The sequence below is a fragment of the Leucopleurus acutus genome, assembly GCF_964270905.1.
Source record: "Leucopleurus acutus genome assembly, chromosome: 10".
NCBI lineage: Eukaryota > Metazoa > Chordata > Mammalia > Artiodactyla > Delphinidae > Leucopleurus > Leucopleurus acutus.
This window is the reverse complement of record NC_139153.1, coordinates 21267170-21291256: the sequence shown is the minus strand read 5'-3', so window position 1 is coordinate 21291256 and position 24087 is coordinate 21267170. Positions and strand designations below refer to the sequence as shown.

General features: G+C 40.9%; 1 protein-coding gene across 1 annotated transcript; it reads left to right on the top strand.

The window, feature by feature from the left end:
- Nucleotides 1-1386: 1386 nt before the first annotated feature.
- On the top strand, nucleotides 1387-21240 carry LOC309967016 (WASH complex subunit 3-like; the record flags this gene model as incomplete). The annotated part of the gene is made up of 2 exons (XM_082847452.1): nucleotides 1387-1459; nucleotides 20741-21240. The coding sequence occupies 2 exons, from the start codon at nucleotides 1387-1389 to the stop codon at nucleotides 21238-21240; spliced, it is 573 nt and encodes a 190-aa protein (XP_082703578.1).
- Nucleotides 21241-24087: the final 2847 nt, after the last annotated feature.

The following is a 24087-nucleotide window of genomic DNA, read 5'->3' as shown; positions in this document are numbered from 1 at the left end:
TCCACATTTCCTTCAACACAGGGCAGAGAAAGGAAAGCAGCGGCCAAGGAGCAGTCACAGTTCAGAGGACACAGGGAACCCCAGAGTAAGAAGCTAGTAGCAGAAAAGTAACCTCCTCCCACTTGAAAACAATCGAGGGACCCCTGGATTTCACAGTGTAGATGGGAAGATAGATTTAGCCAGTTTTTTTTTTTTTTTTTAATAAGGGAAAGTGACTCAGAGAGCTGTGTTTTCGGGTTTGGGTTTTACCAGTAGTTGACTTGTAAATTCGTTATCTCACGTAGTTCTCGGTGGTTAAATGGTGGTGCCCATTTGACGGATGAGGAGGCTGAAGTTCAGGAGAGTGAAAGTAAATCGTCTGAGGTCTCAAAGGTGAGATTTCAACCCAGCCCTGCCTTTGAAGCCTTGCACTACACACATCCTGGACTGGGCTTATGTTAGACTAGAAGGGGACACACATCTCACTCAGATCTGCCCCTCCCCTTTCGGATTGTGCTTTTTAAAACCCAATTTCAAATGTTTTTCTCATTGGATAAAAGTATAAGACAAAAGTCTTGAAGATTTATGAAATTCCCTCTTTTTACCTTCTAATTACCAATTACCAGAGAAGAAATTAGTTCTTCCTATGTGGGACACACACACACACACACACACACACACACACACACACACACACAGAGCAGAGTCTACTTGGGAGAGTACAAACTGGAGTTGCATATGTGTCACTGCATTTCTATTGCTGATCATTATAGAGTATGAATTGTATTAGAATAAAAGCTACATCTGGCACCAGGGACTGTGGCTCTCCATGCACATATATTCATTGCAATCAAAACCCTTAATAGCTTCAAGGTTCCCAAGCATTTCATGTCATGGGCCAGGAGAAAGTATTCATTCATTCATTCAATCAAGAAATACTTACTGAGTTCTCTCTGTGCATCAGGCACTCTTTTAGGCACTTGGAATCAAATTAGACCAACCAAACAAACAAACCCCCAACACCTCTGCTCTTGTGCAGTAAAAGGAAAGTACAGAAAATAAATAACATGCATAAGAATAAATAAATTAGGTAATATATTGGAAGGTGATAAAGGCAACGAAAAAGGGAAACACTAGAACCTCGTGAAAGATTAGGAGCAGGGGGTGTGAGTTGCTGTTTTAAACAGAGGAGGCTGCGTAGGACTCATTGAGAAGCTGACAATTGTATAAAGACTTGAATATTAATAATCCACGAACAAAACAGTTAGGACCACAGGGACATTTTCTGATTGGCTTGGTGATGAAATCCTGGCCCTGAAGCTTCTCCGGTCTATTGACTGTGTCTATGAAACTCCACAGGGAGGCAGCAGATCCTAGTGATGATGGCAGCCTTGGGGAATTTGGACGATGAAGGCCTTGTGCTTCCCAGTTACAGACGAGGATCTCAAGGAATCTGTCTTTGACCTGAGTGCTTGTCAAGGTATTTCTTATGTATTCAAGATGTTAGCTGGATTTGGCTCTTCGTAACAACAGCAACAACAGTAGCTTTCACATATTGAGACTTTACTCTGTGCCATGTACTAGGTGCATTGTTGCATTTACAGTCTCTGAACTTCATCTTGTTGTCCCCATTTCTCAGATGGGGATGCTGAGGCTCAGAATCTCATAACAAGTGAAGGTGGGAACGAGGATTTGCCATAAAATCTTTGGAAAATCTTTGGACCCTGAGTTGATAGAAGGAAGGGATCTTTAGATTTGTTTATGGAAGTTTCATGTGGGATGCAATTCAGTTAATTGAAAGCTAGAAACTCAGAGATCAGCAATATCAAGATAATAGTAATAACCTTGTTTACTGAGTGGCGCCAAGCACTGTACTAAATGCTTTATATATATCATGTCATTTAATCCTTACCTATTTGCTCATTCATGCTGGGCATTGTCTATATTGTCATATCAATTTCCCTCCCAGAATAACTTTATTCATAAATGTCATACACGATCAAAATCAATATTCAAACAACCAAAGGTATATAAAATGTAACAGAACTAAGACAAAACATCTCCCTGCCATGTCAACCAATGTAAGAGTCTTATGTAGTCTTTAATAATTAAAATAGTAATTATCTATATCTGAAGCTATATAAACATAATATCTGAATATTATAAGTTTTTATTAAACAGTATAGAATAATATTATGAAAAGTTATGTCTCTCCTGGTCTTACTACCTAGAAAGAATTGCCAAAATCATATTTGGGGTTTTTTCCCTGTCATTTACCATTAAACTTCCATATTGTATTTATGCTGTTAGTTCTTCACAGCATAGCTATTTTCTCCTTGCTAGCTTCTTATTACCCAACAAAGTCCCAATTTTTGTTAACTCGACCTTTTCAGTTTTTTTTCCTACTGATTAATTTTGGGGCTTTGATTAATAGTACATGTAAGTTTCCATTTTTAATATATAAAATTTAAAACACATTTGCTAACTTTTTCATACTCAGAAGAAGAGAAAATTCATGAACTCATTTATTGCATACTTATTGTTCACATATTTGTGGTCCACCTTCCTCCTATCTCTTATCACTCACTGGTCAAAGTTTGCCCCACTGGAATTAATTCACCTCCAATGCTAGTTATATCGTCCATCCCTTCTGGGGGAAGCCAAAATGCACACCATTTCCAGAAATAGTGAGAGAAGCCAGAAACTATGGGGTGTAACTGGTTGGCCTCACATGATGTAATTGCCTGGCAGTCGTTGCAATGTTAGGTGGGCTGAGGCCCAGAATGCCGCTGTGCGTCTGTGAAACTGGGGAAGCTTGGGGAATCTGAGGCTGTACCTTAGTTGTATTTGTTGTATCTTATACTGTCTTGTTGCCCCTTTTTATGCATTTATTTATTTTTTATGCATTCAGTATTATGATTCTCTAAATGTTTCTTGGAGATTCTGTTGTTTTATTTGTTTATCTTGGCTCTTCCATTTATTGGTTTTCCTCAGATATCCAAGGCTTAGGTACTTGTTTATTTTCATAATTGTAGAATGTTTATGACATCAACAAACAAACACTAAATGAATATTTATCATATGCCAGCAACTATTATAAGTACTTTTTAGGATCGCCTCCTTTAATTGTTAACTCAGATAAGGAAATGTAGTGCTAAGTGCACGATACAGGATTCAATCCCCAGCCCTCTGATCCTAGAGCTTGAACTCTTAACTACCACATAACACAAGGTGTTGTATTTGGTTTGCTTTTAGATTTTATTTTGATTAAAGTTTCAGAAATTTAAAGTAATCAATAAGTGCTTATGGGAACAACTAGTTGTATTCCATATCCAATCTCCTGTTCTTCCACAGCAAGAAATCTGTAGCCAGGCATGTGTCTGTCCCAAATAAACACTGTACTTTAATCTCCCTTTGCAGCCAAATGTGGGCATGGGATAGGTTCTGGCCAATAGGATGCAAGCAGGAGTGTTGTGTGGCTTCAAGGAGACTTCCTGGAAAGACTGCTAGTCCCAGCCTGACTTGCTTTCTTCTTTGTCCCTTCCCCACCTTGTTGGGAGGAAGGTGGCTTTGGATTGCAAAGGCTACTTCCTAGGGGTTGTGAGCTGGGAGGAGTTTTGTCCTCCTGAGTTTTATTCATGGAATGGAGCTCCCACACCAGAACTGACTGTACCCTATGGAATTTCTTCTGAGCGAGAAATAGACTTTCTTATATTTAAGCAATTGTTACTTGCATACATTTTGTTGCTGTTGGTGTTACTTGCAGCCTAGTACAACCCTAACTAATATAGTGCTATAAGGCTTATGGTGAAAAAAATAGTAGTTTCCTGGCCTGTGTCCAGCTCCCCAGCCATGTGCAACACTTCCTGCTGTTTCTTCCCATGTTTCCATCCACATTTCTAAATGATTTGCTCTTGCTGCTTTTTCTTTTTTTAAAAATTTATTTATTTAATTAATTTATTTTTGGCTGTGTTGGGTCTTTGTTGCTGCTGCGCACAGGCTTTCTCTAGCTGCAGTGAGTGGGAGCTACTCTTCGTTGTGGTGCGCAGGCTTCTCATTGCAGTGGCTTCTCTTGTTGTGGAGCACAGGCTCTAGGCACGTGGGCTTCAGTAGTTGTGGCACACGGGCTCAGTGGTTGTGGCACGTGGGCTCAGTAGCTGTGGCTCGCAGGCTCTAGAGCGCAGGCTCAGTAGTTGTGGTGCACAGGCTTAGTTGCTCCGTGGCACGTGGGATCTTCCCGAACCAGGGCTTGAACCTGTGTCACCTGCATTGGCAGGCGGATTCTTAACCACTGCGCCACCAGGGAAGCCCTGCTGCTTTTTCTTGATTAATCAACTTGGTATTTAATGACTGCCTCTTATAGTACATGTGAACTTTACTCTTAAAATTTTCCTTCCCCTCACTCACCCTCCCCATATAGATCTATTACAATGTATTTAGTTAAACTGATATTCTCTAATTACCTTGATATGCTGAACTAAATATTATCTACTGATGAGGCAAACTTTAAATTTTGGTTACATTTCTTCATCTTCTTTTTGGTATAATTTTCCTTTTTATAATTGTAGGTTTTCTCCACAATTGTCCGATTTTCCTTTAATCCTCCTATTGGATAGGTTTTTAATTACCATTTTATAGCTGAAGACTTTCAGGGTTTTTTTTTACTTTAATGATAATAGCAAACATGTATTGGGTGTGTACATTATGCCAGACCCTGAGCTTGGTGCTCATTTAATATCCAGTAGTGCCTACTGTTGTTCCCGTTTTAAAGAAGCTGAGGCAGTAGAGCTTAAGTAACTTGTCTGAGATCACAGAGCTGGTGGGAGGCAGAGTGAGGATTCAGACCCAGGTCTTTCTGACCCCAGAACTCACACACACCTTAACTCTCTTAATTAGGGAGGGGAGGAGGGGGAAAGGGATGTTGCCAAAATATATAAAATTCAGTGCAGGGTGAGCTTGAGCAGACAGAATAGCTGCTGGCCTAACCAGAAAGGAAGACAGCTGTTATTTACCAGTGCATACCAGATAAATATCAGCTCTATCTTAAATAAGAACTCCTGACTCAGCCCAAGATGAAAAGACAGCATTTTGTTCTCTGTTGCCAGTTTATAGATGAACCTGCACATTTAGCTTTAAAGTAGAAGAAGGGCAAGTGACAGGGGCCTACAGACATTTATTTTCCAAGTAGAAAACTTGAATTAGGCAATTTGCCTATGGTCCCACAGCTATGTGGCAAAGGGAGGGTCTCACCCTAGACCCTCAGCTTCCATAATCCAGACTCTGCTAACACTGGGACATTTTTCATGGTTGTACTCTGAAATTTACTGCCTCAATAATCTATGGGGCAAAAAAATCTATGGGGCTTGTGGGCGATATTTTTTCCAAGTTGAAATACATGCACACACACTATGAAAAGACGATTCTGCTTGTGTATGCCACTGTCGATCTGGGAGATGACTTGAGATGCTCTAATAATGGCACTTCCCTGAGAGAGATTTTGATGATTTGAGGCGGAACACAATAGGATCTTTAAAATTAGAGCTGTCCCAGAAGATCTGGGGACCTCTCACCAATATAGAGGTATTGGGAATAATGAGATTAATAATGAGACATTAATGAAGTAATGACCCATCTCCTGCCAGTTGAGTTAGCAACTGCCTATGTGTAAATAAATAATGAATTTCAGGAATAACATTACCTGAGATTTCTAGAATATCTCCCAACTGCTTGAAAAAGCTGTCTCTCCCTGAGGATCAGTCAGAGGGAGATTTTTTTCAATTATCTTGAATTACAGAGATTACCATTTAGTAGTGAATAATCATTTCCTACTGGACTCTCAAAAGGACTTAATTATACTTAGAGAATAATTTGCTCCAGCTTTAAAAATAAACTTGGATATTGCCTAAGTCAGTCCTTTTTTAAAAACCCCTATGGGAATATGGTACCTAATATAAATGAAATCAATGTCTACACAATTCCCAGAGTAGCAGTGTAGCCTCACCCCTGTCTATAAAATTAGTATTTTAATTTTACCTCTTGGGTTTTTGTTTTTTTTTTTTTTTTTTTTGCGATACACGGGCCTCTCACCGCTGTGGCCTCTCGGGTTGCGGAGCACAGGCTCCGGACGTGCAGGCTCAGCGGCCATGGCTCACGGGCCCGCCGCTCTGCGGCACGTGGGATCCTCCCGGACCGGGGCACGAACCCATGTCCCCTACATCAGCAGGCGGACTCTCAACCACTGTGCCACCAGGGAAACCCAGCCTCTTGGGGTTTTGGTGAAGGCTGAGTGATGGTAATCAGCAACTGGTTACATACCAGGGTGTCCCCAGCACTTCGTATATATTAACTTACTATCCTTACAAGCACCCTATTAGGTGGGTACTATTGTTATCTTTATAGATCAGGATACTGAGGCACAGAGAGGTTAAGTAACTTGCCTATGTCACACTGTCAGTAGGGGATAGATCTCAGATTTTAACTTAGACTGTCTAACTGCCGAATTCATGCTCTGGGAAAGAAGAAGAAGGTTCGATTGGGACAGAAGCAAAAGGTGTGTGATAAAATCCCATGGGGGGTAAAAGCAGCCAGACACAGCAGGGAAAAACAGTTAGGTTATGACTAAATGATGATGCTAGGTGCTAGGAGTATTAAAAAAGTGAAAAGAGAGAAGGAATAGTATTTTCAACATTAGGAAAGCGCCAGAGGTCTCTGTGTCCCACCAGTACCACGAGGACCCGTGCCCGCTGGCTGGCCATGCCCTGGGTAGGGAGTCTGGGGCTGGCAAGACCTCAGAAGGGAATGGCTCTAGGGGGGCACCAGGGAGGCTGTACCCTGGACCTCTGGCCACAGCAATGATTCCTCTGCCCTGCAACGTGGCAGGGAAACAGAAAGTCTCTGACTTCAACCATCAAGAGAGCGCTACATTTGGAGTTGGTCCTAAATTACAGAGTTGACTTCATTGGTGTTTGAAGGAGACCAATGAATAGCACTACCTTCCTACCCGCCTCCCCAGTTCATAAGCAAGGAAAAGATGGACTCACATGAGAAAGAAGTAGATCTAAGTACATATTTGTTGTTGGTGGTGGTAAAAGTCAGTTGAAGAAAGTAGCCTGATCTGCAGCCACTTCTGGACCTCATAAGTATTCTGCCCAAATGTAGACCTTTATGCGTGTTCCAAGCAAGAATTTGTATTCATGGAATTACTACTTTACCCTCTTCCTGGAACAGAGAAAGAAAGATGAACTTCTGAACCTGATTCTTGAAGGAAGTCCTGGGGTCAGCTCTTACATCCCTACTATCTGGTAGTAGGAACAGAGCATAAAACACTCATTTCATCCCAAGTGCATGTTGATCCAGAACCAGAAGAAAAAAGAGAGTCAAGAATCATGCTGTTCGGTGCTCTGTGACCACCTAGAGAGGTGGGATAGGGAGGGTGGCGGGGAGACGCAAGAGGGAGGGGATATGGGGACATGTGTATACATATAGCTGATTTTCTCTGTTATAGGGCAGAAACTAACACACCATTGTAAAGCAATTATACTCCAATAAAGATGTTAAAAAAAGAATCATGCTGCTCCGTTCCTTCTCCCAACATTTGTTGAGTGCTTTCTGTGTGCTGGCCAACTTTCTCAATGCTTTCATGAGTTAATTCATTGAATCCTTGTAGTGGCTGAATGTATTATTATTACCACCTCCATTCTTACAGCTGAAGAAACTAAGGTGCAGAGAGATTACCTACTTTGCTGGCAAGTGATGAACTTGAACTTTGAGCTCTGTCTGGCTCCAGAGCCCTCACACTTACCCATTCCCCAAAAGTGCTTCAGAAATGTTACCTGTTTCTTGGGGAGGAGGGAAGAAAGGCTGGATGTGTTACTTCATTACTGTTGCTAATACAAGCATGAGGATGGGAGATCAAAGTTCCCATTTTCATCCCCGGTCGTGGGGCCAAAAAAGATCATGTCACCTCTCTGATTCTCAGTTTCTTCATATGTGAAGCAAAGAGGTTGGGTGTAACAGGGTGCTACATTTGTGACATGTGTGCAGCTACTCTCTTTCCTCTTGCTGTGAAACACCATTGCTGATCCATCACAGCCAAGGTCTGGGGGGCCTGAAACTTGTTCAACTGGGGGTACCCCTTTAAGCAAAAGAGTACAAAATCACAAATACAAATATTGTGCAGGAAAGGGAATATATGCACGGAATGAGAAAAGGGGAATTTAGGACTCAAATTATGTTTCATTTAGGGTATGCTCAGCTTCTCTGGATGTTCTTTCTCTCAAAGCTTATTTGGTTCTTTTCCTGCAGATATACGAGACTTTAGAGACTAGCTACCATCCAGTCAGTTAGCATCTATCTTGTACCTACTTATTAGACAAGCTGGGTCCCCTCTGAGCCTCCACCTGTCATGCACTCGAGTTCAAGACAAACTCTGTGGTTTAAGGAATAGCCTTTCTTGGAGAAGAGAGAAACTTACACAGGTCAATATCAGCAAGAGAAGAGAAGGCCTGAGTCCCCATTCTCTCATTATTCCACAGAAGTCCACACCAGATCAGGGTATTCCACTGCATTCTCTCCTGTGGTGGTGTGGGAGGAGTGGGTTGGAAGTCACAGGTTTCTTGGTACTAGGTGGCCTCAATTTGGGGATCAGCTCTTCAGAAGGAGTTTTCTGGCAATACCAGGTGCTCAGCACCTGGAGACCTTGGAGCCTATGTGATGTTGCAACCTTTCCCAGAAGGGAAAGGGAGCCCCTGGTTCCATGGGAAGCTGAGCTTGAGTGCAGCCCCTCCTTGTAGAAGACAGGTGCACCTCTGATGTGATCCCAGCTAGCCTGTTGTCCACTTAGTCTGGAGTGAATACACACAATCACCTCCAGACATTTTTGCTCATTGCACCACACATTTGGTTCACATTAACTGATGATTTTAAATGGTTTGCTATACAATCTAGCATTTACTGAGCACTTAATACATGCTAATCAAAAAGAGTATACCTATATAATCCCACTAACTCTGTGGGATAGGTACTATTATAGGTACTATTATGATCTCCATTTTGTAGAGAAAGAAATGGAGGCCTAGAGCAGTCGTGTAATGCATCATCACGCTTAGCAAAAGGCAGATGTAGGAATTTGACTCTGATACCAAAGCCAGTGTCCTAAAACCTTTTCCCATAATGACTCCCAGCATGGAAGGGAGGAAAAACCAGGGCTTGGAAAATCAAGCTCAGTCTCAGTTCTGGGACTCACTCTGGCAGCCTTGTTGTCCAGTCACTTCCAGCCTTAGAGCTGGCCATAGAGCTAGCTCCATACCTGAGGGCATGAAGGATCCCTCCTCCTGGGGTTGAAGAATCCATCAAAGGAGATAAATTTCTAAGTGGAAGCACTATAAAAATATTAATGAACCAGAGTTTGTGTCTTTTGCATTTTTGGATCGTTGGTGTCTGTTGGGTGCTCAGTGATGGATGTTAAATGAATGATTGAAATGAGAATTCCTATTGGGTCAAGACCTAGAACTTTAACATGGGTTAGAAAACAAAAGGCTTAAAGAAACAGATAAAGTGGACTCAATAATATCCTATTTTAGTTCACATGTCTTTGATAATAAGCCACTGAGGTGAACACATACAAAACTCACACACACACACATCACACTACATACACCATACACTGCAAATGATTCTTGAAGCTATGTGTGACTAAATTACCTGGCAAAGCTTTCAATGAGATTCAAAAGCTTCCTTTTAAATTGTTGCTGACATCATGCTATCAGATTAATTTTTTTAAATTGATGTGTCTTGGGTGTATCTTAGAGGTAAAAATGAAGAACTGTATTTCTTCCTTTCTCACCTTTCTAGTGTAACTTTCAGGTACAAATATAAATTGAAGTGTTGCTGTTGTTAAAATGACACACTTTTTCACATGGGCTAAGATTAGAGTTTCAGAAGAGAAATTTGTAAGCCCATGGTCCAGCCCAGGAGAAGGAAGAAATCATTCAGTTCCCCTGAGTTTACTACCTACTTTGTGCTGTGGATGAGTCAGAGAGACGTTATAAAGATGTTCTTGTCTTAATGTATTTTCAGTGTCATTGAAGAGGCAGGGCCTAAATATAGGTTTACTAAGGGTGCAGCTAATGCCTAAGAATTAAGACTCATGACTAATATTATAAGTACTAGAGGCTTAAACAGTAAAATAATGTAATTGACTACATACCAAGATTTTCGGGGGTTAGTATTCTTAGGATTGATTGAGAGATTTAACCATTTCAGGGATAGGAATTTCTGAGATAGTCCTGGTATTTTCCTTAGGATCATGAGACACCTGCTACACGTTTAGAATCTGCACATGGCTGTGTCCAAAGGCAATGAATGCTGTATCCAATGAGAGATCTCCTTGAAGACTTCTCTCTTTGATCATACAAAAGAACTTTAGCCCTCCCGACAAGCATACTCTTATATTGCATTGGCCAGATCTGGACAAGCTTACTTGCAAGGGAGTCTGGAAATAGAAGTATTTGAGTTTTTCAGGATCTGTAATAGGCAACAAAGCAGTAAGGGAGTTGGAAATTGGCTATGGAAAAGCCAACCCAAAGTCAAAAATAGTGATTAAATGCCAAATAACTGGCATAGACTTAGCTTTCCAAAAGAATTTTCTGCAGTGATGGAAGTGCTCTACGTCTGTGCTGTCCAATATAGTGGCCACTAGTCACTGTGGTTACTGAGCACTAGAAATGAGGCCGGTGTGAATGAGAAACTGAATTTTAGTTTTATATAAATTTAAATAGGCACATGAGGCTAGCATCTACTCTACTGGACAGGGTAGAATTATAAACAGTGTCTTCTTGGAGGTGAGAGGCAACAGAGACATAGCTGTGGGCCAGGATAATCTGGTAGCCTTCATGGAGGATGAGGAACTTGACATGGATTTGAAGAATAATTGGGGTCTGGAAGTTTTCTAAGAGGGTGGACTTGCCCTGAGACAAGGAGGCAGAAAATAATAAGACATTCTTGGGAGATGCTAAGCAGATCAGTTAGGCAGAAATGTATTTTTTGGAGAGGACTGGACAGAAAACTGAAAAGCAGGTTTAAGTCAGATGGTGGGAATTTTTGGACTGTGTGCAATGGGCAACTTATGATATTGAGAGAAGAGTAAAATATGAAGTGGTTTCCTAAGTGGGAAACCATTAGCTTTGTGATAGTAAAAAAGATTAGCCTGGTGATGGTAAGAACAATGGATAGAAAGCAGAAGATTCAATTACAACAGTGTTTTCCAAAATTTTCATTTTATGGCACATATGAAAGAAGATGAATGTATTGCTCACTGTGGCAATTAGACAATACAGCTTCTGGTCGGGAGTGACCAGTCCAGAGACCAGCTGCCCTAGGCGTTCACCCCAAGATCTTCAAATGATGATCACCCTATCCTCATACCTTATAACCTTTTCATAGCATGGTCGTGAGTACCAGCGCACAGCTGGAATCCCCTAAGTTAGTAGACTGTCCTGAACAAAATAAGTAGTGGTGGTGTATGTGACAAAGAAAGGAAAGAATGTGAGATATTTTACAGAAAAAAGTGGAAAAGAATTAGATGTAGTTAGGATAGATTTTGGAGTCAACAATAACTCCTAAATTTTGAGAATGGTGATACCAGAAGTAAAAATTGCAATGTGAGTTTGTTTTGAAGGCACATGGTGATTTCAGTTTAAGATATGGAAGTGAAAAATGGACCCCTATGGTGGACCGTCTCTTTGGTGGTCCCTAGTGATCTATGGCTCTAGTAGTCATGCTGTTGTATAGTTCCCTCCCACATTGACTCTGTGTTTAGCCATGTGACTTATTTGGCTGATGAGACCTTAACATAGTGCAGGAAGAGGCTTCATGAGTGTCTGTGCATTGAGTCTTGTCCTCTTGGAACCAGCCACCATGATATAAGGAAGCTCAGGCTAAACCACAGAATGTTGAGAGGACTTGGGCAGAGAGATACAGGGCTATTGAGAGTACATCTTGCATGTTCCAGCCTCAGCCAAACTACTAGCTGAGTGTAGGCAGGGAAGTAACTGCAGCAGAAGAACTACTCAGCTGAGCTCAGTCAATCTGAAAATTGATGAGAAATAATAAATCATTGTTATTTTAAGCCAGTATGCTTTGGGTTTTTGTTAGGCAGCAATACATAATAAAAACAATATCCAAATGAAAATGTTCAACAGGTCCTTGGTGATATGGGCATGGAACTCAGGCAAGAGGTCTGGGATGTAGATGTAATTTTGCAAAGTATGCATGCTTCTGTCATAGCAGTTATATTGTAATTAAATTGACTGCTTATCTCCCTTGCTAGACTGTGAGCTCTTTGAAGACAGGGACTGGGTCTTTTGTGTTCACAGCAGGTGCTCAAGAGATCTGGGCTGAATAATAGAACAAGACAATTAATATAGTGAAGTGTAGTGGAAAGGGAGTGAACTCTGAAGTCAGATAGACCAGTCTTGAACTCCAACTCTCCCAATTACTATCTGTGTGACCTTTAGTAAGTCACTGATCCTTACTGTGAGATGTAAGTAATGCCAGCTACCTCTCAGAGCCATTGAGAGCAGCAAATATACAGAAGACACTCAACAAACAGTAGCTGGTACTACTCAGGATAAAGTGATCATTGAAATGTGAGAACAAATGAAATAAAGAAAGGAGTAGGTATAGAAAGAGAAGAGCTCTGAGCCTGGAGAAGACAAGTAGGGACTAGAAGAAAGAAAATGATTCACAGAGAGAGAGAAAGCAGGAATGAGAGGATCAGAGAAGAACCAGACCAATTGGAATGCCAGGAAAAGAACAAAGGTAGGGTGCATTTTAATGGCCATAAAAGGGCAAGTCAACCCTACTACAATGAATAGTTATAGTTTATGGAGTATATTTTTATGTTTTTATTAAAACTCAGACACTGCTCCTGGACTGTCAATAGTGAAATCTCTGAAGAAAAAAATTAGGCTGTCTTGAATGATCTGTGTCTTTCCTAAAAGCAGTGGATAAGACAGAATTCTGAGGTACGCCCACTGAATGCCTGGTGGTTGATAAGAAAGCTTAAATTTTCTGTGGTTGGGTTTTCAGCGTCTAGTAGAATCATTGGAGGGAAGGAATTTGTTGAGAATAACGAAATGGTACAAGAAAGGAGAGTGCTATCCACATTAGGCCTCTTGGGAGAGATTAAACCTTAGTGATCTAATTCTCTGAAGTCATTTCTCTCTGGAGAGACAAACAACATAAAGACTGAAAAGGCACAGTTCTTTGAAACATTGTAAAACATCCAATAAAATCAACAACTGCAAAAACAAAATCATCAGTTATGCAAATATCTCTCATTCCATTGCCATGGAGTTGGCAAGAAATTAGGCCAGACTCTCAATGATATCAGATTCTGTGAGTAAGAACTCTGAAGTTTACATTTGTGAGTTTTGCTGCCCAACTCTGTTCTTTTTTCATCAGATAACAGCGTGGGGATTTTGTTTTGGAGGAGCATCTTTCTCCCACTCTTAGTTCATATCTTTTTGTTTTTTTTAATAATGCAATTTTTTTGGTCTCTTTTTAAAAATATATTTATTTATTTATTTTCGGCTGCATCAGGCCTTAGTTGCAGCACGTGGGATCTTTCGTTGAGGTGCGCAGGCTTCTCTCTTGTTGTGGCGCGTGGACTTAGTTGCCCTGCATCATGTGGGATCTTAGTTCCCCGACCAGGGATTGAACTGGCATCCCCAGCATTGCAGGATGGATTCTTAACCACTGGACCACTGGGGAAGTCCCTTAGTTCATATCTTTGAATGGCATGGCTTTCACCTCCCCTTTACCCTCTGCTGCAGGAGTAGATGTGTGACAAAGACCCAATCAGCAGAATATCACATTCATGAAACCATGCGATATATTCAAAGATGGATATTTACCCTAAGCCAAGCCAATCTGGTTCAATCTAAGCTAATTCTGATGTTTTGCTTGAGCACCTGAAAAAGAGATATGCTCCTTTTCGACTGACCATAAACTTGGGATGATGTAAGCCTGGAGCTGCCAGATACCATCCTTGGAAGAGAAGTTGTCTGACAGTATGGTCAACAAGGTAGAAAACAGCATGAAGGAATGGAGAGGGATCTGTCCCCAGTGACATTGCCTAAACCTCTGGATGCAACTATATCTGAGCTTTTTGTTATGTATAAGCTAAAAAAATATCCTTTACTGTTGAAGCCAGTGCGAATTGGATTTTTATTATTTGCATTTGAAAGAATCCTGACAAATAAAACACCAAGAAAATGTGAATGCATTGGTGTATGGAGATGGAAGGGTACCAGACATAGATGTTTCAACATAATTCTCAAGTAGTTCTGTTATATTCGGCCCACTAACCACTCCATTTTAAAGATGAGAACTCTGATGATAAGATGAATAAGTTTGTCGAATGCCAAAGAAGGGGAAAAAATGTCATTTAAATTGGATGACAGGGCTTCCCTGGTGGCGCAGGGGTTGAGAGTCCGCCTGCCGATGCAGGGGACACGGGTTCGTGCCCCGGTCGGGGAGGATCCCACATGCCGCGGAGCGGCTGGGCCCATGAGCCATGGCCGCTGAGCCTGCATGTCCGGAGCCTGTGCTCCGCAACGGGAGAGGCCACAACAGTGAGAGGCCTGTGTACAGAAAAAAAAAAAAATTGGATGACAAAGGAACAGTCAACCAATTACTATAGGATGGCCAAATCCAGCCCACCACTTGTTTTTGTATGTTACACAAGTTAGGAATGGTTTTTATATTTTAAATGGTAGGAAAGAAATTAAAAGGTGACCATGATTTTATGATACGTGAAAATTATATGAAGTTGCTACTTTGGAAGACAGTTTGGTAGTTTCTTGTAAAAGTACACATACCCTTACCATATGATCCAGCAGTCATGCTCCTTGGTATTTACCCAAAGGAGATGAAAACTTATTTCTACTTGAAAAGCTGCACACAGCTGTTTACAGCTGTTTATTCATAATTGCCAAAACTTGGGAGCAACCAAGATGTCTTTCAGTAGGTGAATGGAAAAATAATAACTGTGTACATCCAGACAATGGAATATCATTCAGCACTAAAAAGAAAAATGAGCTTATAAGCCATGTAAAGACATGGAGGAAACTTAAAAGCATACTACTAAGTGACAGAAGCCAATCTGAAAATGCTACATACTGTATGATTCCAACTCTGTGATGTTCTGGAAAACGCAAAATTATGGAGACAATGAAAAGATCAGTGCTTGCCGGGATGGAGTGTGTGTGTGGAGGGGTGGTGGCTGAGATGAATAGCCAGGGCACAGAGGATTTTTAGGGAAAATCCTTTGTTTAAGATTGTAATGATGGATAATCATTATACGTGTAATGCATTTGTCCGAGACTGAACCCTAAAAAAAAAAGAGTGAACCCTAAGGCAAACTACGGAGTTTGGGTGATTATGATGTGTCGATGCAGGTTCACCCTTGGTGAAAAATGGACCTTTCTGGTGGGGGATGTTGATAATGGGGGAGGAAGATCTGCATGTGTGGGAAAAGGGGATATGTGGGAAGTCTCTGTACCCTCCTCTCAATTTTGCTGTGAAAAATTGTCTTTAAAACAATTATATTAAGTTCAGATTTCAGTGTCCATAAATAAAGTTTTATTGGCACACAGCCATACCCATTCATTTATGTATTGTCTATGGCTGTTTTCACATGTCAACGACAGAGCTGAGTCGATTACACAGAGACTATATGATCTGCAAAGCTTAAATTATTTACTCCTTTGTCCTTTATGGAAAAAGCTTACTGTCCTTTGTGGTGGAGGATATACACATGAAGAAGTCTTTGTTCCTATGGCAAGAGATCTACATGTGCACATATTTTATGTTGTGTATGTGAATACAAGTGCACATATATTTATGCATACATGTATTTTGGAGAATAAGAATAGGAGGAAAACAAATCGGCTCTTTTTCCATTTGGGGATGACCCATTGCTTGGAAGTGATGCCATAAGAATAATTTCCTTCAGATGGAACAATAATTTTGGAATATTTTTAGCAGCAGAATCCCTTACTCAAAAGAAATTTCTGGTAATCTCCCAGAATGTGTAGTAGTTGAAAGCAGGGCTTTTGTATGTGTGTGTCTCCATCCTTGTCTACTAACCACTGCCCTTGGCCTCACTTCCATTCTCCCCCAGCCACTGCCACCCCTACCAGTTCCAACCATAGGCCCCAGACACTGCCTTGATACCTGAAGACAGTTTGAATTGCTTAGTTTGAAAAGCACAGAGAGATTTTTGCCCTCGGCCAGTGATTTTCAAACCTGTCTGCTTTTCAGAAAGAAAGGATATTACATTTAAATGTGAATTCCTCATTTGCTGCCACACACCTCAATTCTCTATCAGAAGCTCTGCGGCCCCAGAATCTGTATGCTTAATAAGCTCTATAGGTGATTCTCCTAAATTGCTAGGATTAGAGTTCCTGTTGCAGGTGATTACAAATTATCTCAGCACTCTTCATCTCTTTCTCTCTCTTTGCAATAAAATACGCACGCATCTGTTAAAATTCAAACTTTACAGAAGAAAGTTTCCCTCTGGCTCGTGACCCAAAGTCCACCATTTGCCTCTCCACTGGAGTTCAGAGATGCTAATTTTGGGTACATCCTTCCAGAGACAGCATATACAAGTATTTGTGCCCATCTACCCTTTTCCTTTTTATATCAAAACTAGAAAACCATACACACTTGCTGTTTTTCACTTAACAATATTATATTTGAGATCATATATGACATCTGAAATACAGAATTATCTAATTAGTTTTATTGTGTGCATAGTATTATTATTCCTGCACACTACTTCTTCACAGTATTATATCCTATTGAAGGATGGTTGGGCTGCTAATCAGTAATATTATGTGTATGTACGTGTGTGTATGTGTCTCCCACACACACATGCACACACACACTTGGACTTACATGTTTGCTGACATATGTAAATCTAAGGGGTGCATTTCAGAGAGCGTCACATTAATTTCTTATGATAGTGATAAGAATTTGAATGAAACATTCTCTTTAAATATCTTGTTGTTTTCAAGTTTACTTGTTTGGGTTTGAAGTGGCAATCAGGCATAGGTAAGAAGAAGTGCCTGAAAATTGTATTTTTAAAAAATCTATCTAATAAGAGTCCTACTTATTTAATTTAAAAAGTTACCAACTATCTTCTATGGGCAGCCACTATGCTTACGTTTTTATCTAATTTACCTTACTGAAACTTCTGTGAAGTGGATGTTCTTTTCTTTGTCTTACAGATGAGGAAGCCGAGTCTCTGAGTAGTGGCGTAAGCCACTTCTGTTCCCATGTGTTATAAAGTAGCAAGATGAGATTTGGAACTTTGTCTTCCATTTTTAGAAATCCAAGTTCCTTTCACAAGACATGGTACTTGAGCCTTAAAAACTAATCTAGTGAGATGCTATCTAATGATTTCAGGTTTAGATTTTTTAAACCCTCCAGTGACGAGTAGGAGTAATATTCCACAAACTTCTCTTCTTACCAATGCACCACTGAGGTAGAAAGAGGAGGGACAGAACCCCGTTTCTTCCAACAAGTGAGCAGAGAGATGGGAGATTTATTATATAAGAGGGCTATGAACAGAAATAGTAGAAAATAGTCATCCTAACTGAATTCAATATCTGCTTATTATCTAAGTCTTTCTAAATTTCTCTCCTTGACAGTACCAATTAGCTACACCCCACGAGGAGATTTATAATGAGAGAAGCCTGAAACCCTGGTAATTAGGGAACTCCTCATTATCACTCATCTTTTGAACAGTACAGACTGGCAGGCAATTGTCAGCTTTAAATTGGTCAAGCCTTAAATTGGCCAAGGATTTCTGAAGCCTCTCCCTCATGTCAGGAGGAGAAGAAAAAAAAGCTGCAGAGTTTGGGGCCCCTTTCTTGAATTCTCTGAAATGGGATTCAAGCCACATAAGGGGGTCATCTTACTAGCTGAGGCTAAACATCTACTCTGACCTCTGACATCCATGGTTTTTTAATTGGTCATCTGTGCTTTCCCTAAACTCTTGATGTCTGACAGCACTTCTTTGGAAGCCCTGAGATCACTCTTGGGAAAAACATGGCCCTGTTGAAAGCCTTAGAGCTATGGAGAGAATGGTAATTCCCACCACAAGTCATCCTGGAAAGAGGCCAGTCCTGACCCCAAAATAAGGACTTCATTGGAAAGCCTAAGACTTCAGGGGTAAAAGGAGACCTCCTTCATCTGTTTGGTTTTTACAGACACAGGCAGAAGAGGTGTACTCAAGGTGTCCCAAAGAGGAGATGTGAGCTGTTCCCTGAAACATGGGGCAAAGTTTGGATTAATTACGCATGTAACTGATGCCTCTTGAAATGAATTGGACATATGGACTCTGAGAGAAGACATATTTAACGGCTAATTTAAAATTTTCCTGTGTGGTAATGAACTTCAATTGGTCTGAGGTCTTTGGTAAAGTCTTGCTGAACATTATAGCATGATCTCAGCCTCCCATTGAGTTGAGTGGATTCTCTTTGATTACGCTTGAAGTGAGGTGATTCGAAGAGGAACAGTAGCAGACTGAGTAAAGACAGTGTGTAACTGATGCTTCCTGGTTCAAAATGTCAGATAGACCACCTGGGTTTATTATTCCCCCTCCCAAAATTCCACAAAATGCCACCAAAGTGATAAGTAAGTTATTAATCCATATAGTAGATGCTATTGGTGCCCTATTCATATCTCTCGGATTCATCATGCTATTAGATGACCGCAACAAGCATATTGGAAAATAAAGTTGAAGAAACATCTTGGGATGAAAAGATCAGAGACAGTCAATAGAAAAAGAAAGACGAGGATTAGAAGTTCAGTTTTACAGAAGCAAAATATGACTCATAGGAAAAAAAAGAAGATAACAAGAAAAAGGAAGAGAGGAAACTATCAAATAATAAACACAAGAAAATTTTCCCCAAATTGAAGGACTTAGGTGTTCAGACTGAATAAGTCCAGCAAGAGCTCAACACAATTATTACAATAAGACCCATATTATAGTGGATAATGTTGTGTGCCACCCAGATTTCCCTACAGGACTGAAGCACTCATTTCCACATGACCCAGCTTTGTTGATAGTTGACAATTCTCAGGTGATTCCCTCTTGGGTGTTTAACACTGTCTCAAGGGTGTTGCCTCATCCACGATCAGTCCCTTCTTGGGAATGGCTCAAATCCCTGACTACTCAACAGGAGAAGGGTGCATAAAGGCTCAGCCTACCTGCCTAAGGTGGGATAGCTTTGAAGTCTCTTCGTAGAACTGGCTGGAGTCTCTGTGGCAGCTCAGCTTCTGCCTCTGCCCAGTCCTGCCAGCCCTCTCCCTCACAGCGCTGTTTTCAAGAGCAGTCCCCAGTAAGCTTCCTGCACATTAATCTCCGTCTCTGGACCCAAGCTGAGACCATACCAAGGCGTATTGTGGTAACGTTTCATAACTCAAAGGAAAAAAACATGATCGTAAAATCTTCCAGGGAGGAAAAACAGTAGATCAACTATAACAGAACTGGAAGCAAAATGACATTAGTTTTCTCAACACAACAGCAGTATTGAAATCTTAAAAAGCACCTTTTAAATATTTTTGTCCTAGATTTAGATTTACTCCTAGACTCTAGATTTTATCCTAGAAATATATAACTATCAAAATAAGTGCAAGGATGGCATAGAGAATGTTTCATGTGCACAAGTACTCAATACATCAGTATCTTTCTCAATCTTTCTTTGGAAAAGACTGGAGTAAAATGATGCAAGGAGGAATAGCAGCAAACTGAGTATTGATAGTAGACCAAAACAAAGGGGTAAACCAAGAAAGAGGGAGATATGAGGTGTAGGAAAATATGGCATGTTATCCTGAAGACTGGCCAAGGGCCAGCCCTAGGAATGTTGTCTTTCAGCAAGCTAAGAGAGAAATCAGCCCAGGCAGGACGAGGAGGACAGAGGGCTCCTGGAGGGAGGGCTCTAGGAACCAAGAAAATTAATACTCATTATTAACAAAGTATTAACTCCAGCAGAAATATATGTTTGGACACAAAAGGAAGCATAATTCTAGTGAATTGAATAGTATTTGCAAAATCATAAAAATGTAAACATGGAGTATTGATTTAGTAAAACATATGACTATGTTGGAGTGTTATGGAGAAAAAGGAAAATGGTGGGACATGGTGATGGTCTAAGTCCTTATGCAGCATGTAGAGAAGTCAGTGGATACCTTAGTATATGCAAAATTTTAGAAATAAGGAAGTCAATACTGGGGGAGGTAGCTAGAAGAGTTAAGGAGGCATTGCTTCTGGGGGACAGAAATGAAGGTCAGTGCAAGGAATAACTTTTAAAATTATAAACCTTTAAGGACTGCTTATGTTAGACTTTTAAGGTTATGTGCATGTGTTCACTAAATACAAAATTTATGGGGTCCCCCGCCTGCTGAGGAGATGGATGAGGATGGGCTTCCTCTCATGGGGTCAGGCATAAAAAGAATGGTGGCGGGGCTTCCCTGGTGGCGCAGTGGTTGAGAGTCTGCCTGCCGATGCAGGGGACACGGGTTCATGCCCAGGTCCGGGAAGATCCCACATGCTGTGGAGCAGCTGGGCCCGTGAGCCATGGTGGCTGGGCCTGCGCGTCCGGAGCCTGTGCTCCACAATGGGAGAGGCCGCAATAGTGAGAGGCCTGAGTACCACAAAAAAAAAAAAAAAAAGAAGAATGGTGAATAGTGGCATTTCTAAACCAATTTGTGGTGCATATTGTATGGTTCCTCAACCACTTCTCTACAGTTTGTGAGGAGAAACTGGCAGACCTTTCTCTTCGTATCCAGAAAATTGAAACAACTCTCAATATTTTAGATGCAAAGTTGATGTCTATCCCAGGGCTAGATGATGTCACATTTGAAGTATCTCTTATAAGTGTAACTAGGATCACAAATGAAACACATTGTGAAACCACTTCAGAGCAATCACAGCAGTTTACAAGACTCTGGACGCAAGAAAGTGAAGTAACACCAGAAAATATCTTAACTGTAGTCAAGGATCCAAGATATGCCAGATACCTCAAAATGGTTCAAGTGGGTGTTCCAGTGACAGCAATAAGAAACAAAATGATATCGGAAGGACTAGACCCAGGTTTTCTTCAGAGGCCAGATGGTCCAGTGCCTGATGGTGAAGGTGAAAAAAATACAGAAGAAAGTTCAGATAGCGAATCTTCTTTTAGTGACTAAGTGTAATTTTGATAACAATTACATATACATGTGTTGGTACACATTTACATTCTATAAGAAAGAGAGCCTGAGCTTTAACTCTTAGTCATAAAAACATCAAATGGCTACATATTCACCACCAAGCTTCCTCTGTGTTAAATAAATAAATAAAGCATTTATAATAATAAAGTTTTTTAAAGTTATTTAATAAAAAAGTTAGAAGTGGTAGAAAATGGCCTGCTCCGTCGTGATAGTGACAAGTGGGGAGTGCAAAGATGCAGAGCTGGATGACTGATGGAGATGGCATGCATCAACCAGCACAGACTCATAGAACGTGCAAGCATTCCCTGGGAGTTGCTAGAAAACCTTGACAAAGGAATCCTGATAAAAGACTGAACTTCCTAAAATCAAACCATCATGATACAACACTTTCACACTTAGGTTCTGCAGGCAGGTCTGAAACATAATGACAAGTGCCTGGCATCCATAAGCACTTGTGCTGATGGCTGATTGCTAACTCAGCACTGCTCTATTCCATACAGAGGTATGATCAATTAGCAATGTCTGTCATGGGCACAGAAAGGAGGAGTGGCAGCACATTTGCCTAAACCCTGTTACTTCAGAATCCTTCTCAACACAGGGCTCTAAGAGCCATACCACTGGGGCAGTGGGACAACTCTGAAGGGCTGTTCCAGTTTCAGAATTCCTCATAGGATTGATATCCCTGTATACGATTTGCCATTCCTAGTATAAAAGTCCAGCTTCAATATGTTAGTTTGGGTCCTTTCAGAAACAAATGCTAACACAGGATTAACTGTACAAAATTGATTAGGGGAAATGGCTGTGAGAGAAAATGGAGAGGCTGGGTGACCCTCTCCCCTACCTCATTGCAAATCTGTTCCCAATGAAAAAGAGAGAAAAGTTCTAAGTGCAGTTCTAAGGAAACTTTGGCAAGGCCATCAAGAGTTCTCAAGCTGAAGTCACCCATCAGAGGAGCTCTGTGCCCTCCAGGAATGGGCCTACCTCAGTATCCGTCGACAGTCAGTCCCTGGCCACTGGAAGCGTGGCCTTAGCCCAAGCACAGTGATGCACGTCAGACCTAGCAGCTGAGGCTTAGTGAATAGTCCTCCCTGCTCTTGGAGGTCTGTGGTTCACATTCCCATGGTCAGCACACCCCACCTTGGCAAATGAAGAGAGCTGAGTAGGTTTCACAGTGGCCTGTGGAACTAGATACCTGAAATCACAGGTGTGACCATGGAGTCACAAAGGAAGAGTGAGGAATTGCAGTGTGGACCAGACCAGACTTTAGGCAGTAGCAGACAGACGAGGTTGCTGGTGTCTGCCTCCCAACAGACTCATCATGGCCACTGGCCAGGGCTGGATGGGGAGAGAGGGATAGGAACTTCGTTAGCCTGAATTTGGGCAGTGAGATGAGAGGAAGAACTCAGAATCAAGATCTAGGAAGACCGTGATAGGAACCCTTCTAAGTATTTGTCCGGGACTCCAGAGCACTGATCCAACATATTTCTGTTCAATGGCTCAAAGCTGTTCTAATCAGTAATTACATTAAAAGCTACAATTAGTTACCGCACTAACAACAAAACAATTAATAAGCACATATATACACTAATATGTATAAAATGGATAACTAATAAGAACCTGCTGTATCAAAAAAGTCTATGTTTGAAAAAAAGAAAAAGCACCCTCTAAATACTTATTCCTATGTCGTGGGTATTAAAAACACAGTTCTTGACCTCCAGGTTTTTATAGCAGAGTTGTAGCATAAGCAAACTCAATCAGTGTACACTGCAAACACAGACAGACACACACACACACACACAGACACACACACATCCACCCAACAAACAAAAAATGAGCAGTTCCCTTTACTTCAGAGAAAGATGTTTGCACAAAAGAGCCCCTAAAAGTTAGTTGCTTCATCTGCTATGCCATCAAAGAAACAGACTTATTTCCAATGTTAGATAATACAGTTTCAGTCTCTAGCTGCTTTTTTCCTCAAACTCACGATGTAAGAATCTTCCTATTTTGAATTCATTTGTGTCATCATGTGTACAGAACTACACAGGCCAAATCACTTAGGTTATTGAAAAGCATCCTTTGTTCCATCAAGGGCCAACCATTGGTCATTTAGACATATCTGTTGTAGTTGATTCCCATTAAAGGCTAAGGTCATTGACACAACTGTCAAAACACATAAGACTCTAAACAGTCATCGTGGTTGGAGGTACTTACAAAGTGCTTAAGATTCTCTGTCGTGTTATTAAATATGTGGTGGGATGGAGTGTCTTTCCCTGCTTCCAAATCTGAGTATCTGAGTAATAAACAGCACCAGGACAATTCTAGGTTTGGCTTATATATACTAATTCACAGAGCTTCAATACTCTGTGAAGGATGAATTTGTTACCATGTTACCCATTAGGGCAGCTGTGTTAGAGAAGTTATTCAAGGTCACATCATGAGTCATGAGGCAGTATCGGAACATGAACACTTGGCTTAATGTGTACTTTTGTGTCCCATCATATGTGTCATCTGGTCCAACCTCGTGTTGCTAGCAGCGGTCTCCACCAAATCTAGACTCTAGAGATCAACCAAGGTACTTGGCAGAGAGTCGTCTTTGTCATCGACTTTCTAAAGCAAAGTCCAAATGATTCTGCTATTGGTTCCTTAATGACAACACATATTGTTTCCAAACCTACCTTCTGAATCTGAAAGGAATAAGGAAAAGACTCAAGAACTTTCAGTTCTTTTGGCCAGTCTGGTAATTATAGTAAAATAATCTACTATTTTATCCATCTCTGGAAAAGTATTCTGCTTTCAAAAAAGTGATGTGAAGACCAACTGAAAACG